This window comes from Eublepharis macularius, chromosome 16 (assembly GCF_028583425.1).
Source record: "Eublepharis macularius isolate TG4126 chromosome 16, MPM_Emac_v1.0, whole genome shotgun sequence".
Lineage (NCBI taxonomy): Eukaryota > Metazoa > Chordata > Lepidosauria > Squamata > Eublepharidae > Eublepharis > Eublepharis macularius.
Window position 1 is genome coordinate 32649029 of NC_072805.1, and position 15276 is coordinate 32664304.

General features: G+C 43.4%; 1 protein-coding gene across 1 annotated transcript in view; it reads left to right on the forward strand.

Moving 5' to 3' along the window:
- The window catches only part of LOC129343883 (neural-cadherin-like), a 95843-nt gene that overhangs the window by 51031 nt on the left and 29536 nt on the right, over positions 1–15276 (forward strand). Inside the window, exons 17-22 of the mRNA XM_055000266.1 lie at positions 2095–2378; positions 4282–5896; positions 6664–6757; positions 10064–10248; positions 13507–13736; positions 14835–15112. Coding sequence (XP_054856241.1) covers positions 2095–2378; positions 4282–5896; positions 6664–6757; positions 10064–10248; positions 13507–13736; positions 14835–15112 — 2686 coding nt within the window. The remainder of the gene's footprint in view (positions 1–2094; positions 2379–4281; positions 5897–6663; positions 6758–10063; positions 10249–13506; positions 13737–14834; positions 15113–15276) is intronic.

Consider the following 15276-nt stretch of genomic DNA (forward strand, 5'->3'; position numbering starts at 1 on the left):
AAGCATTGATTTGGAGCCTCTTGTGTTTTGTCTGCATTTTGGACTTTTTTCTGCCGCTACGAGGACAAGCAAATAAAAAGAATCAACATAGGGATAAAACAGCAAGCTGAAATTTTCTCTTTCAGCCATAAATGTACTTGTTTGTACAGGTTTAGAAGCTTTGGTAATTCCTCATATTGCTTTGCTTTGTGTCTCGCAAAAGCTTCTATTGTAAAACCTTATCTAGAAGTTAGTAATATTGAATTCACTGGGACTTAGTATCAGATCGGGTTTTATCCATGGTTGCTGTCACCATTTTATAGAAGAGTTTGACAGAGTTAAAAAATGCAGCAAGGGCCCAATCCTGAATGGATCTGCGGTGCAGGGCCCCCCCAGGCGATCTTGTTTCCCCCCCTCACCTTTTCAGGTACAGAAACAGGCTGTTTGAACACTTGAAAAAGCATGGGGGAGGGAGAGAAGATCACCTACCTCTCCCCCCACCCCCATGGGTCTGATCAGGATCAGGCCTTCGGTATACAAAGCGTAGCATCCAGACAAGAATAAAAGAACATGAAAGACACTGCAGACTTGGACAACCTGAAAAATCAGCAGTGGCTGAACATAGCCTAACTCAAACAGGGCACAGTATCTTATTCCAGGACACCAAAATACTGGACAACACTTCCAACTACTTTGTCAGACTGCACCGGGAAGCCATTGAAATTCACAAGCATAAGCAAAACTTCAACAGGAAAGAAGAAACCTTAAGAATGAACAGAGCATGGTTTCCAGTTCTGAAAAACACCAGGCTAACAAAACACTCTATACTCGACAATAGCCCTACAGAGAAGATTAGCACATCAAGCACCAATCCATATGCAAAAGAACCTCCTCAGGATACAGTGAAGCCTCCTGCCATTAGCATTCCACACCCTGGGAAACTCTTACAGGATGACTCATCTCAACCCCACCCCTCCTGAGTAGATATAAATGACCTGCCAACATCTTTTCCACACTGTGACACTGAGAGATCTCTGTCTTTTGGTGCTACACCTCTGAAGATGCCAGCCACAGCTGCTGGCAAAACGTCAGGAACTACAATGCCAAGACCACGGCAATACAGCCCGGAAAACCCACAACAACCATCGTTCTCCGGCCATGAAAGCCTTCGACAATACTCAGGGCAGTAGTTGGATTTGAACCAGTGCTGAGTCACAGCCGAACCACTGTGCTACAGCAGTTCTCTGTAGCAGAGAAGAGAGACTGGACAAAGACTGAGAATGAACAGTGAGCAATAAAAACTTAGTATATGCTGCTAGTTAATTGCCCCCCAATAAACTGGTTACCCAATGGTGGATCCTAGATCTCTTCATTAAGTATAATACTTCCCCCTTTTCTGGTGGGAACTTTTACTCCGAGGCCAAAAGTGGTCCTGTGTTAACTAACTATCGAACGAAACAAACAGATCAACAATTTAACTCTTTCATGACTGAACGTAGGACACTTGCTAAAATCCCAACAGCCGTGGCCCCATTTTCAAAGCTGACCCTGAACAGGTAAGACAAGATGCACACCTTGAAAAAAGATTTGCTTCAAAAGGTAGTTAGGACAGCGCATTGTTTCTCTACCTTGTACCAAGGCATGGGAAGCTGTACTGTGTGTCAACGTTCTATTGGTCCCTGAACATTCTGTCCCTGAAAGTTCTAGAATGTTTGTGACCGTTATGTGCCAGCAGAGCGGCTTGAAGTGGGTCGGGATGTATGTGGAAAGCAGGGAGCAGGTGTTATTCAATTTTTATATTGCATGTGCATTATTTAAAAGATGCAACCTTGCATTAATGCCCTGCTCTTATTCGTTAATTATATGCAGTTGCCAAAAAAACCTTTGACAGTGAAATGGAACTTTAATAATACAAGCAGATATTAATAAAGAATGAAATACATTGGTGTGATTAAGTCAGAGGACTGTGGTTAGAAGCAATAATTATGATTAATAATGATAGTTTTTTTGCATAAGTGATACGAAATCTGGATTTGAATGCTCTTAAGGAATTCATACGAGTGCCTAATTGATGTAACCTTGCCTTATATAAAAACACTGTTGTTGCATTTTCAGGTGCCAATGCAAAATTAAGGTATCAGATAACAGCTGGGAATGCTGGAGGAGTGTTTGACATCAAACCAGAAACAGGCGTCGTCTTCATTGCGCAACCGCTGGATTACGAAGAATTGCAGCTGTATGAACTTCACCTCTTGGCTTCCGACGGGAAGTGGGAGGATTATGCCATTGCGATCATTAACATCATCAATAAAAACGATGAAGCGCCTGTGTTTGCTCTCAGTGAATATTATGGAAGTGTGATCGAGGAACTAGATGGTCTCCCAGTCTTTGTTCTTCAGGTACGTTTGGGTATGCTCACCAAAAATAGATTGAGCGTGATCCAACACAACAAGGCCTGTTAAAGATAGCCTTAGTCCCTGCTGCCATTCCAGCTGCAACAGGTCAAGCCAAGGAAGGAACACAAGCCACCCATGAGAGAACATTTCTCCCACTCCCAAAATACTAGAACTCCAGGGTATCCAAAGGGCAGTAGATACAGAACAGACAAAAGGAAATACTTCTTTACACAGTGAATGATGAAGATGTGGAATTCACTGTCTCAGGCATAGACAGCTGTAATGGGATTAGATTCATGAAGAATGGGTCTAGGAGTAGCTAGTAGCCATGGTGACTAAAGAGAGCCTCCACATTCAGAGGCAGTACACTTCTGACTGCCCGTGCCAGGAGGCAACTTCAGGGGAAGGCCTTGGCCTCTATGCCCCGTTGTTTTACCTGTGCAGTTCTTGCGGATAAGGCCTGTTTGGAGAAACTTTTAATAGATGAAAACTCAATTATCTTCAGGCTAATAGCCAAGTTTCGTGTTGTAAATATATGTCAGTGGTCGTTGACTGCAAGCAAATGAATGAATGAATTGGTTTGCGTGTGAGACAAGATACTGATTAGATGGACTTGGTGCAGCAGGTCTCTTATATTCTTACATTCTCCCATTGATGGGAGGAAGGGGGAAATTGTCAATTTGGCTTCCCGTCTACCTCTGCCCATTGCTGCTCGTCTCTGGAAGGGGCGGAGGATCTGCAAGCTTGCAGCCCCATGCTGGTGAAAGAGAGACCCAGGGCTCATTTCAACGGGGAACGCACAGGAACGCAGTTCTGGCAGTTCCCCAAAGAGGTCACATGTCAGATGGCCCCGCCCACCTGACTCTCGGCCATTTTGGGCCTGTTTCAGCCTGGATTGGGGCTGAAACAGCCCAGATTGAGCCTCTGACGGGTGGTGGATCACTCTCCCACTCAGCAGCAACCTGATCCTGACCATTTTGGGTCCCTTTTCGGCCATTTTCAGCTCCCTTTTGCCATTTTGGGCCCAATTTCGGCCCTGAATGGCCAGAATTGGGTCCAAAGCAGCCAGGATAGGTGATATCAGGAGGTGTGGCATATGAAAATCAGTTATGCTAATGACACTTCTGGTGCTGGCAAGGGGTGTGGCATATGCTAATGAGTTATGCTAATGAGTTCCTCCAGCTCTTTTTCTATGAAATGACCCCTGGAGAGACCTGATCTGTCCCCAGCACTGATGGTAGGGGACTGAGGTGGCAATGCTTCTTCACTTGTCAGCAGCTGTGGCATAGTGGAGGGAAAGTATAGGCTACCTTGCAGTGGCACCAGTAGCTTCCACATCTCGTGATTATGCTGGATGCAAAGGACGCTGTGGGGACCCCCTCTTTCATATTGCAGGTACTCATAAATGAAGCAGTTCCTAAATAAGGCTGCTGGTGAATGGGGACTTGACAGGCACGCTTATCTGCACATGTATCTTTTCAGTTCCCTATGAGGGACATCAAGATTATGCAAAGTTTTCATTTTTTTCCGTAATAAGCAATCTTGATTACGTTAGCTGCACAGGTTACTAGTCACGGCAAGGATTCCAGGGACCTACAGGGTTCAATTTTTGTGAAGGTGTTTTTTGGATGAAAAGTAAATTCAGGCTGTTTTGTGGAGGCACTGTCTCACTGATGGTTGTCCTCTTGGATATATTCGTCGATGTGTTCTGCGCATAATGCATTTGTGGGAGTATATCAGGGTTGGCAGATCCCATCTGAAAGATGCTGGTGTCACCTCTTCATAAAGGTGCTATCTGCTCTGCCTCTCTGTAGTTTAATGTATATATCCCCGTATTGTTGAACATATGCCAAATATTTATATTCTGTGGTTATTAGATTGATTTGTTTTTAATTTCACTCTCTAGGTTGCAGCAAATGATCCTGATAGTAGCCTGGACGGAGGCGATATAAGATATTCCTTACATGGACATGGGGCAGATGATGTCTTCGCAATAGATGAGAACACTGGCAGCATCTATTCCCAGAAGATGCTAGATCGGGAAGAGCGAGCCCTTTGGAGATTCGTTGTGTTGGCAACTGATGAAGGGGGAGAAGGGCTCACTGGATTTGCAGATGTAGTTATAAATGTCTGGGATATAAACGATAATGCCCCAAGGTTCACGTGTATGCCCAGTGACTGCAATGGGAGCGTCTTTGAGAATTCCCCCGACAATACTTTGGTCATGGAGATGCCAGCTGTAGACATGGATGACTCCAAAGTAGGTCTCAATGCTATTTTGAGTTACCGTATAATTGAGAATGTGAAAAACGAGCTTGAGGAAGACTTCTTCGAAATCAATCCCGCAACTGGCAACATCTATGTAGCAGGAGGAATGTTGGACAGAGAGAAGGCCGAGAAATACTTCCTTAGTGTTGAAGCCAAAGATGGAGGAGGACTGACTGGAACAGGTACGGCCACCATCTGGGTTGCAGATGTCAACGATCACATCCCTAGTTTCACACAAGAAATCTGGCATGCTGTAATCCCTGAAACCAGCGCCATCAACTCGGAGGTTCTGGAAGTGGTGGCGTTTGATGGAGACAGTGGGGAAAATGCCGATTTAACATTCAGCATTATTGGTGGAGACCCAGAAGAGAAATTTTACATTGAAAGCCATAAAGAAGGGCAGCGTGCCAGTATCAGGCTGAAAAAGAGTCTGGATTATGAACAATCTCAGGAAAGATACTATAATCTCACGATTAAGGTGGAGGATCTGGATTTTTACAGTATTGCCTTTTGCTTGATCGAAGTTGAAGACTGTAATGACCACAGCCCTGTTTTTAGTTCTCAGGTTGTCCAGTTGAGCCCTTTCTTTGAAAGCACACCTGTGGGCACTACCATTGCCACGGTAACAGCGGTCGATGAGGATTCAGGGTTGAATGGGGACGTTCGGTATTCCATCAAGTTGGAGTCGGATCCTGATGGGCAGTTTGCAATAGACCAAGAAGGTCATGTGGCAGTGGCGAAAGAATTGGATCGGGAGGTCACCGAGGAATATAGTTTAATTGTACAGGCCTCAGATCAGGGTCTTCCGGCCCAAACTGGAAGTGTTACAATATTGATTGACTTGCTAGATGTTAATGACAATGGGCCAAGGTTTGAGGCACTGTACATGCCTGTGATCTGGGAAAATACGCCAGGACCTCAGCTGGTTTATATGACCCCTACATCCAATCTGCTATGGGCTTTTGATCCAGACAGTGATGGCAACGGGCCACCGTTTATGTTTTCTGTGCCACCGGATTATCGGTACAATTTGGATTTCTCTGTTACCGACAATGGAAATAATACAGCAACGGTTACTGCTTTGAGGTCTTTTGATAGAGAGAAACAAAAGGTATTCCACCTGCCCGTTATTATAACTGATAGTGGGAACCCATCAATGAGTTCTACGAACACTTTGACTATTACTATTGGTGATGAAAACGATAACAGTCATGAAGCTGGCCATAAAGAAATCCTTGTTTACACACACAGAGGTAGGTATCACATAGACTTTGGGTGTATTGGCACTATAGAAATACAGTGCAGTGGAGTGGTTTGAGTGTCAGACCCAGGTTAGAATCCCCACTGTGCGAAGACTGAAAAAGCCCCCTGGTGTTGCAGGGAGTGGTGGCATGGTGCTGGTGTGGTTAGGACCTACAGAAATGAGACCTTCCCATCCACACAGCTTGCAAAGGAGCTTCGGCTACAGTCTTTCCCAAAAGATCGTACCAAATCAAGTTTGGGAAAGATGGCAGCAGAGGGGGAAAACACAGAAGTGGGATGATTAGGGACAATGTTGTGTGGATGCTCCAAAAAAGACTTGCTATGGCTTGGATACCAAACCAGAGTGAAACTTCTGTGTGGAAACAGGCTTTGTCCAGAACTGGGAAGGGCCTTCATCCACTAGAGGAGGGACTAGGTATGAAGCCAGCAGTAGTAATAGTTGTTATTTTTATATTATTATCTTATTATTATCTGCATTTATTCAACATGTTGGGGCTAACTTGATACAAAAATCTATGTTTTAAAGAGTTTGCTTGGTCCTTGCGTGTCACATTTGCAGTCTACCCTTGTTGCTGCACTTACATGAAAGATCAGGCTATATGCAATTGCATTACTTGAAATGTCTTGGATCATAACCTTCTTGAAAGCTAGGCAGCAATAAAAATGATAAAATGAGGCAATAAATGCTGAGGAATAGAAAGTTCGTTGAGGGTGGGGGTAAAAATTAATGCAGATTTATTATAATTTATCTCAACAGGAAAATGGTCAACAACAGGGCTCGGGGAAGTGTTTGCACCAGACCGGGATGACTGGGACAATAAAACATTTGTCTTGGAAGGAAAAATGCACAAGTGAGGATTGTATTTGTGTCAAGCTCAGTAATATTTAATATTTATGCTCCTGTAATTATTTTCTTATGCTTTTTTGTGCACATGTTAGATGCGTAAAGCTGGTATTATTGTTTTACACAGAAACGACAGTCTCCTAAGCTTGTATTTTGCATTTGTCGTTGGCTGGGAATGGTTTTGTTCCATTGCTATTCTACCACAAACATTTTTTTTTTTTGCTGATAAACACTTGGGAGTGAAGCCAAAGATCTACCTTGCTGTTACCAAAGCTATGAAGAGGGCCTAATATAGGATTCCGGTCTCGCAATGGCTTCTCATTTCGTATGAGTGTTTCCCATTGATAATGTGCATCGGATGCATGAATGTCCTTAAACATATGAGTACATGGCTTGAGGAGCCATAATCGACAGTACAATTTTAAGAAGAGTTACTCCAATCTAAGCCCATTGATTTCAGTAGTCTTAGGTTGGAGTAACTCTCCTTAGGATTGCTCTGCGACTGATCTCCAATGCAGTGCCCATTGGACATTGTGGTGCCTGCCGTTGTGTTTCTTAGTGCCCACGTGCTTCTTCCCCAAAGCATCTCCTTAAAGCAAAGAGCCATTTGTGGTTTTTCTCCATTTCATTGGAGCAGCTTCAGAAGAGACCGGAATACATCACCTTTGCATCTGCAGGGAGTACCCATTTGCAAACAGCTGCGTCTGCGATGGGATGCTCAGCTTGGAATCTCTTGACATTCGGTGGGTTCTCCCAGTGTCTTTGTGGTTGGGCTCATGGCAGCCGTTTTTATTGGTCCTAAAACCACTGCTCGTGCTCAAAATTCCGGTAGTGCCCCCTAGGTCATCAAGGTTGAGGACTTTTGCCAAAGCCCAATCGAGCATAGCAGTCACAGGTATTCAGGTGTTTAAGAGATGTGGTTCCTAGGGATATTGTTTTGTATTCTATAGGCTTAGAATAAGAATCTCATTGAAATGCTCCCCAGTCCCATCAGAACTCTTATGGGGTTGAAGGCTCAAATGACATCTCCAAAGTGAAGAACCAACTCCTCCTCTTCTTTCTCCATCCCCAGTTTATCTGACTAGTGCTGTTACTTTCTCTGCTCCGGCTGGTGGCAGAAGTAGTTGAAAAGCAGGACAAAAGAGTCTCCTCTCCCTGCCTGTCCCTCCCTGCTGCTTTGACAGCATCAGGATAGCAGTGCACCCTGGGGAATGTAGTCCTCACAGGATGCTGGATATCCATTTTGTATAGCCTATGATACACCTGGTGACAATTTCAGAACTGGAAAGCTCAGAATTGAGCGTGGAAATAAAAAAGTGATTTGTTAGGGTTTGGGATTTTGTGTTTTTGGACAAACTCTTGTTTAACCTAGCCCAGTTCCAAACTGAGGCCAGGATCCTTGGTCCATCATTTGTACTTCGGAGTGCCTGCCCATGTAGCACCATGTGGGCATGGCAGATACTGTTGCACCACAAAGCCCAAAGCCCCTGTCATAAACAAGAATGATGGGATGTGTGTGAGTAAAACATCCTGAAGGTGGTTGGGTTATATGTGAGGGACTGGAAATGCAAAATTTATTGTGGCTTTTCTGAAGCAGGGGTCATTTCGTAGAAAAAGAGCGGGAAGAACTCATTAGCGTAACTCACTAGCATATGCCACACCCCTTGACATCACCAGAAGTGTGTCATTACCATGACTGATTTGCATCTGCCACACCCCCTGTGGCAGGATTCACCTATCCTGGCTGTTTTGGAGCCAATCCTGGCCATTCAGGGCTGAAATTGGGCTCAAAATGGCAAAAGGGGCCCTAAATGACTGAAAGTGGCCCTTTTGGGCTCTTTTTGGCCTGGTTTGGGGCCAAAATGGCCCAAATTGGGTCAGTGCTGGGCAGGGGAGGGTTCCCCTGCCTGTCACCCATCCAATCCAGGCTGGTTTGGCCCCATTCCAGGCCCAAAATGGCCGAGAGTCAGGTGGGCAGGGCCACCTGACATGGGACCTCTTTGGAGAACTGCCGGAACTGCATTCCTGTGCGTTCCCCCTCGAAATGAGCCCTTTTCCAGAGAATAATATCATGTAGATCCTGCTGGCTCATCTTCATGTATTATTCCTATACATGCATCCCACCTGGATTCATCAAGAGGATATTTTCTTCCCTGGTAGTGTGATCTTCCTTGAGAAGACATCAGAGTTGGCCCTAGCGTTCTTATGGGAAGGAGAATTTCTTTTTCTGAAATTCAGTTTTTAGATACAGGCAATTGTTTCTCTAATTTAATTTCTTTAATTTTAATTTCTTTAACTTTAATTTCTCTTTGATTTCCCTTTGTAGAGAAATCAGTGCTCCCTTTTGTAACTTCAGTTGTTGCAGTTGTTTTCTGTTACACACCACAGGGTGGTGTTCTAGCAGGAGCAAGGGAAGATTTGGGAAGACATTTCCTGCCTCTGAGCACCTGCAGAGCAAAATTCTAAAATTATGCAGAACCTGCCCCTCTTCTCCTTTTCTTTGATCAAAATGGGATTAATTAGAAAATAACTCCCTATTCCTTAAATGAGGAAAAGAAACAGATTATTGGATTTCATGGAGAAAATGAAGAAAGAGGAATTAAGAGAATTTATCTTGACAATGCTAGTTGACCCTTAGTAAGCTGTGGAGAGAAAATGGAAGCAAAATAGAATGCAAAGAACATTTCTTTCTATTTTAATCTTCCTTGTGTCTTAATGAGAACTTGTGGCTCAAAAAGTGACTGTTTTAACCTCTCCCTTTTTCTGAGGAGCTTAATAACAACAACAACATTTGATTTATAAATTGCCCTGGTTTACGAAGTATGCCATTATTATCCCCACGACAATCACCCTGTGAAGTGGGTGTGGCTGAGAGAGCTCTGAGAGAGCTGTGACTGACCCAAGGTCACTCAGCTGGCTTCCAGCGGAGGAGCGGGAAATCAAACCCAGTTCTCCAGATTAGAGTCCCTCTGCTGTTGACCACTACACCAGATTAAGTGTACGTGGATCACTCTCATTTTCTCCTCAAAACAGCTCTGTAGAATTTGACTAGACTGTGTAGAGAATGATTGGTCCAAGCAAGGTCACCCAATGAACTTCATGGAAATGTGGCTATTCGAACCCAGATCCTAATCCAATGCCATAAACCAGCACAACACAGTGGCTCTCGAAAACATTATCCTAAGATGCTTTAACCAAAAGATTTGAACATGCTAGAATAGCCTCTTTTTTTTTTTTTGAGGTGAAGCGTTCATGAGGTTTGTATTGATTTGGTGTGTATATGTGTGTGTGCGTGTGTGCATTACGCTTTTAGATCTTTCAGGCTGAATCAAAGGACTGGCTCCCTGGTAATGGTGGATAATGCTCCTCAGGGAACATATGAGATGAAAATCAGGGTGTCAGATGGAGTCTGGCCTGATGTTACAGCCACTGTGCAGATACATGTCGAAGAACTGGGACATGAAGCCGTTCGGAATTCAGCAACGCTACGCCTGGCAGGTTAGTTTCATCTATCAGTTCTGCCTGATTGCTACGATACTTGAAAAACTCTTATATGTAAGAGGTATTATCAAGAGGCCAAACTCTGTGTAGCTATGCTATTCACCATAAGATTTCTTCAAATTGCTTCGTTTTGCCTTTTCTAGTGTGGGGTTTTTTGGTTTTGCTGAATTTGTAAGTAGTTATCATTTGGGTTTTTTTTTAATCAAGATATGAAAAGGAATATGGGGGGAGGTTAACAGAGAGCAAGTAGGAAGCAGTCTTTTTGTAGGGTCAATACCTTTGTGCACGCACACCCATTCATCCATTTGCGCTCACTGCAGCATCTACTATTCATAGTTCTTCTGAATTCCCAGCAATTAGCAGTATTTACCGACACATGCATTGTTTTTGTTTGTTTTTAGCTTTGTAACTGTGAACTTTACAAAAGATGTTTTTTAAAATGCTGAAATGTTTAAGAGAGTCTTTAGAGATCTTATTTCTGTGACTGGCTTCAGAAAACAGCTTCAAGGAACAGAGGTTTCTCAACATTGAAAAATGTCATAGAAGTGGTTTCCTTGTATTGTTGGGCCATTTCATATGTTATTTTTTAAAAGGTATATATACCTAAGATTATGCTCTGACCTGGATAGCCCAGGTAAGCCTGATCTCGTCAGATCTCAGAAGCTAAGCAGGGTCAGCCTTGGTTAGTAATTGGATGGGAGACCCCCAACAAAGACCAGGGTTCCAGAGGCAGGCAATGGCAAACCACCTCTGGTAGTCTCTTGCCTTGAAAACCCCACCAGGGGTCGCCATAAGACAGCTATGACTTGAGTGTACTCTCCACCACCACCACCTAAGATTATATAAGACTTTACCTTTTTACCTACTCTAAAAAAGTATTATGAATGGGACCATGTTTGCAAAGAAGTGTATTGCGCAAGGATGCTTGACAGGGAACCACAGATTGAACAGTCAAGGCTGATATCAGGTGTTGGCATGATGGTGAATCTTCCAAAGTCTACTACCTGTCATCTTCTAGAGACTACCCTTCTGCTCCTGTGAGTAAGTGGAGATTTCCTCAGAGGCAACTGCAGTGTTGTTGGGCCAGGGTGGATTTGATTTAAATCGAATTGATTTAAATCATGATTTAAATCACTAGTCAGTAAGACTAAATTTAAATCATGGTTTTCTACATAAAGACTCTGTCAGTTCCTGCCAGGTAGGTCCCTCAGCCCCAATTCAGTGAACACACATTGATTCCAGAAGAAAAGCTTTTATTAGGATCTTTGCAGTTCAGGTCTGAACTCCATCACGGAGCTTGGTAGAAGTGACAAGGCAAAGCAGATAAGTGTTGTTATACTTGATTTTCCTGCTCTCAAACAACTGTCAGGATTTTGGTTTGCTACTCAGCATGGATCCTGTGAGAACCCTTCTAAGTTATAGCTAAACATCCAGTACACAATAATGCGTTCCTAGCATCTGGGCAAAGTAGCAAAGCTGGTATCTAGACAACCCAAGGTCATTTCTAACTAGGAGATGCATATTTCTGTGAGGTAATATGAGGCCTGGTCTGGGTCTGGGAAAGTAACAATTACAATATGGAGAGAACATGGCTAAAGAGAGAAAACATCAGGTTAGCATTAAGGCAGTGTAACTTCAGCATACTGTGACATCAGTGACATAACAACCAAACAATCATGGCATGGCTATACACAGACATGACAGACTCATTCTTTCCTACATAAAGACTCCTCACACTTAGGTTCTTGGGCAGGTCTATTCTACTCCCAACAATCTTCTATTCATTGAATTTTTGAAACTTAGCACTTAAGAGGTAAGGGGTTGGTTCTGTGTACAAAGATTTGCAAAGGATCAATGGGATTAAGGCCTTTTTCTCAACTGTGTATGTTTATTTTATAACCTTTTTGCTGGGAAAAAGAGACGCGATCTCTGCAGACACAAATTCACGGTTTTGAGAATTGTAAAACTGCTATTTCCTAGATAGAAAAATTGCCCAATCATCTTACAGAAACCTCTGGAAGAGCATGACATTGTGAGTGGATTAATGGAATTCGTTTACCAAAAAATTTAAACATTGCATGAATATAGAGCCTCATGCTACATAATTAAAAACTAATCCTTATTTCATGATGATAACCTTTGGTCTATAATGTATCTTAAATAGAAAACTATCTTTAGATAGATTTTTTCCTCTATCTATCCTTAGATAGATTTTATTAAAGCCAATTTAAATTAAAACATCCGATTTAAATGACAAAATTCGATTTTTTGGATTTATTAAAAAATATCATTGATTTTTATCCACCCTGGCTGGGGCCTCTGGTATGTTCTCCTGTTTCTTGCTGGGAGAGGTGCCTGCTGGGCAGAGTATCTCCTCTTGCAGGTTACGTTTAACTTCTTCACGAGAGTCACACCTATCTCCCCGCTCCCATCTACCCTTGAAAGATTCATGGCAGAATCCACCCTCTGCCTTCTCACCCGTTGTAATCTTCCTTTAAGTAGGACTTCCAGTGTGATTTTCTTTCACGTATCTGAAGAAGAAAGCTGCAGCTCAGAAAAGCTCATACTGGAATAAATGTCGTTCGTCTTTGAGGTGCCGCTCGATGGCTGCTTTGCCACATTCAACTTTGCCAGTGTTGCTAGGGCTTAAAGGGATACAGAAAAGAGATGCTCCCTTCCTCCTGCCGAAGGGGTTGTGTGCAGGGCTTTTTTTCTCGGTAAAGAGGTGGTGGAACCCAGGGCTGCACAATGACGTCACTTTGGGTCAGCTGGAACAAGGGGGGCGTTTTTTAAAGTTTAAATCGCCCTTGGCAAAAATGGTCACATGGCCAGTGGCCCCGCCCCCTGATCTCCAGACAGAGGGGAGTTTAGATTGCCCTCCGTGCCACTGCGCAGAAGGCAATCTAAACTCCCCTCTGTCTGGAGATCAGGGGGCGGGTCCACCAGCCATGTGACCATTTTCAAGAGGTGCCGGAACTCCGTTCCACCATGTTCCCATTGAAAAAAAGCCCTAGTTGTGTGTACACATGGACACGAGGATGGTGTGCTTTGTAGAGGAAAGCCACTGTAGTTCTCTTTCCAGCCCCCCTCCCCCCAAACTGGAATCATTGCTGTTGGCTGTGGCTCCTTGCTGAGTACATTGTTGGTGGTAAATGGCATGAAAATGTGAAATGACCTCTTTAGCTAAGTTTGAATGGAACGGGTTAATTACATGCCTTTCCTTGGTTTTGCTGTTAAAATATTTTTCCATATCAGACACAACTGCAGAAGAGTTCATAAGGAAAGATGAGCCTGAAGAAAGCAGATGCGACAAGTTGAAGGACCTGCTAGCAGGAGTCCTCTCCGTCCCTCGTGACAATGTCCTTGTTTTCAGTGTGACGAATGTGCATGGGAGACAGGCCGACGTGCGGCTTGCAGTTCACAATGGCTCTTCGTATTACAGGCCAGAGAAATTGCACGGCCAGATGGCTGCTTTTAAAAATAAGGTGAGGATACAGCTTTGCTGTCGAATTTGGTTGGTGTGATATTGGTTGCATACAAGTACTTTTAAGAGTGCAGAACACACAGCAATTTTATCCAGAGAAATTGAGTAAGTGTATTGTTTAGGCAGGGCAGGTAGTCTCTGGGCTGCAGTCTTGAGAACCACAGGAAATACAATTTTAAGGACGGTACAGTATTTTGCTTTCCTCTGGGACTAGTATTTGAGACCGGATGTTTTGTAGTATGGAATGACGTGAGTGGGTCTGATTAAGCATCAAATTTGGCATCAGGACAGAATGCCTCCCAATGACTGGAGGCTTGCTCTTTGCTTTGTGGCATGCTACATGTGCAACTCACAAGTTGTACACACAACCCAAAGATCAGAGGCCAGTTTGGAGTATACTGAATTATGTAGGCCGGCATCTTTTACATTTGCAGGACAGTTCAAAGCATGAAATGTCCGATACCTTAATATGATCGAAATCCATTTAATACCTTTTATTAAGACCAATCAGATTGACACAAAACTTTGCGCAAGCTGTCAGTTGTATGTCATTTTGGTCCTAATAAAAGGTATTAATGCTGATACTGTTACTGTTTGGGAATTTTGCGTGGAGCAATATGGCTCTACAACTTTTTCTGCCTTTATGTGATGCTATTGGAAATGCTGTCATCTGATTTGCTACTGTTGGCTACATTCATAACATCACTGGATATTGTGCTATCTTTATGCTGTAGCAATCATTCCCAAAGGGATTTTCCAGTGTAGACAAGACAATCCAATTGCAAATGATCACTGTAGCATCATTCATCTTTGCACCTTTTTGGAGAATAATTGGATACTTTTGCCTGGTATAAATATAAGTTCATGGTAAACCATGTCGAGTTTTAAGTGAAAACTGTACTGGGGTTTCTTGCATCTTTTTCTCTCCCACACCATGCCAAGTAATATGGTTAAGATATTAAACAAGCATTCACATTGGTCATTAAAATAGACCTCAGTCTTAATGAAAACTCACAGATGTAGAGAACTGGTTGGGAAGCTGAAAGCTCTTGGCTAAAGAACATACGAGATGTTTTGCCCAACTACGTTTTCTCTTTAGATCCAGTTGGCTTTAGGAGTCAACGTTTCTCAGATCGATGTAGATGAATGCCACAGGACAGACTGTAGCGGGAGCGCTGGCTGTGCAGCCTACATCACGGTGAGCGACATCCCCACAGTGACGGACACAGGAAGTGTGTCGCTTGTCTCCATTACAACTGGCGTCAATGCTATCTGCACATGTGCAGCCAGAGACAGAGTCCATCGGTCATGCAGCTCCTACGCCCACAACCCTTGCCTCAATGGAGGGACTTGCACTGACATGCTGCATGGCTACAGGTGAGAAAGACCTACGCTTCATAAGTTTTCTCTTTAAGTTTTAATGCCAACTCTAAAGTCACATGTTGCAAGACCGTCACGCCATCCAGTAAAGTGATACATGCGCCTCTTTAAGAGGTTCAGTTTTCTTTGCATCTAAAAGCTTGTTTTAACACTGTTTTCTT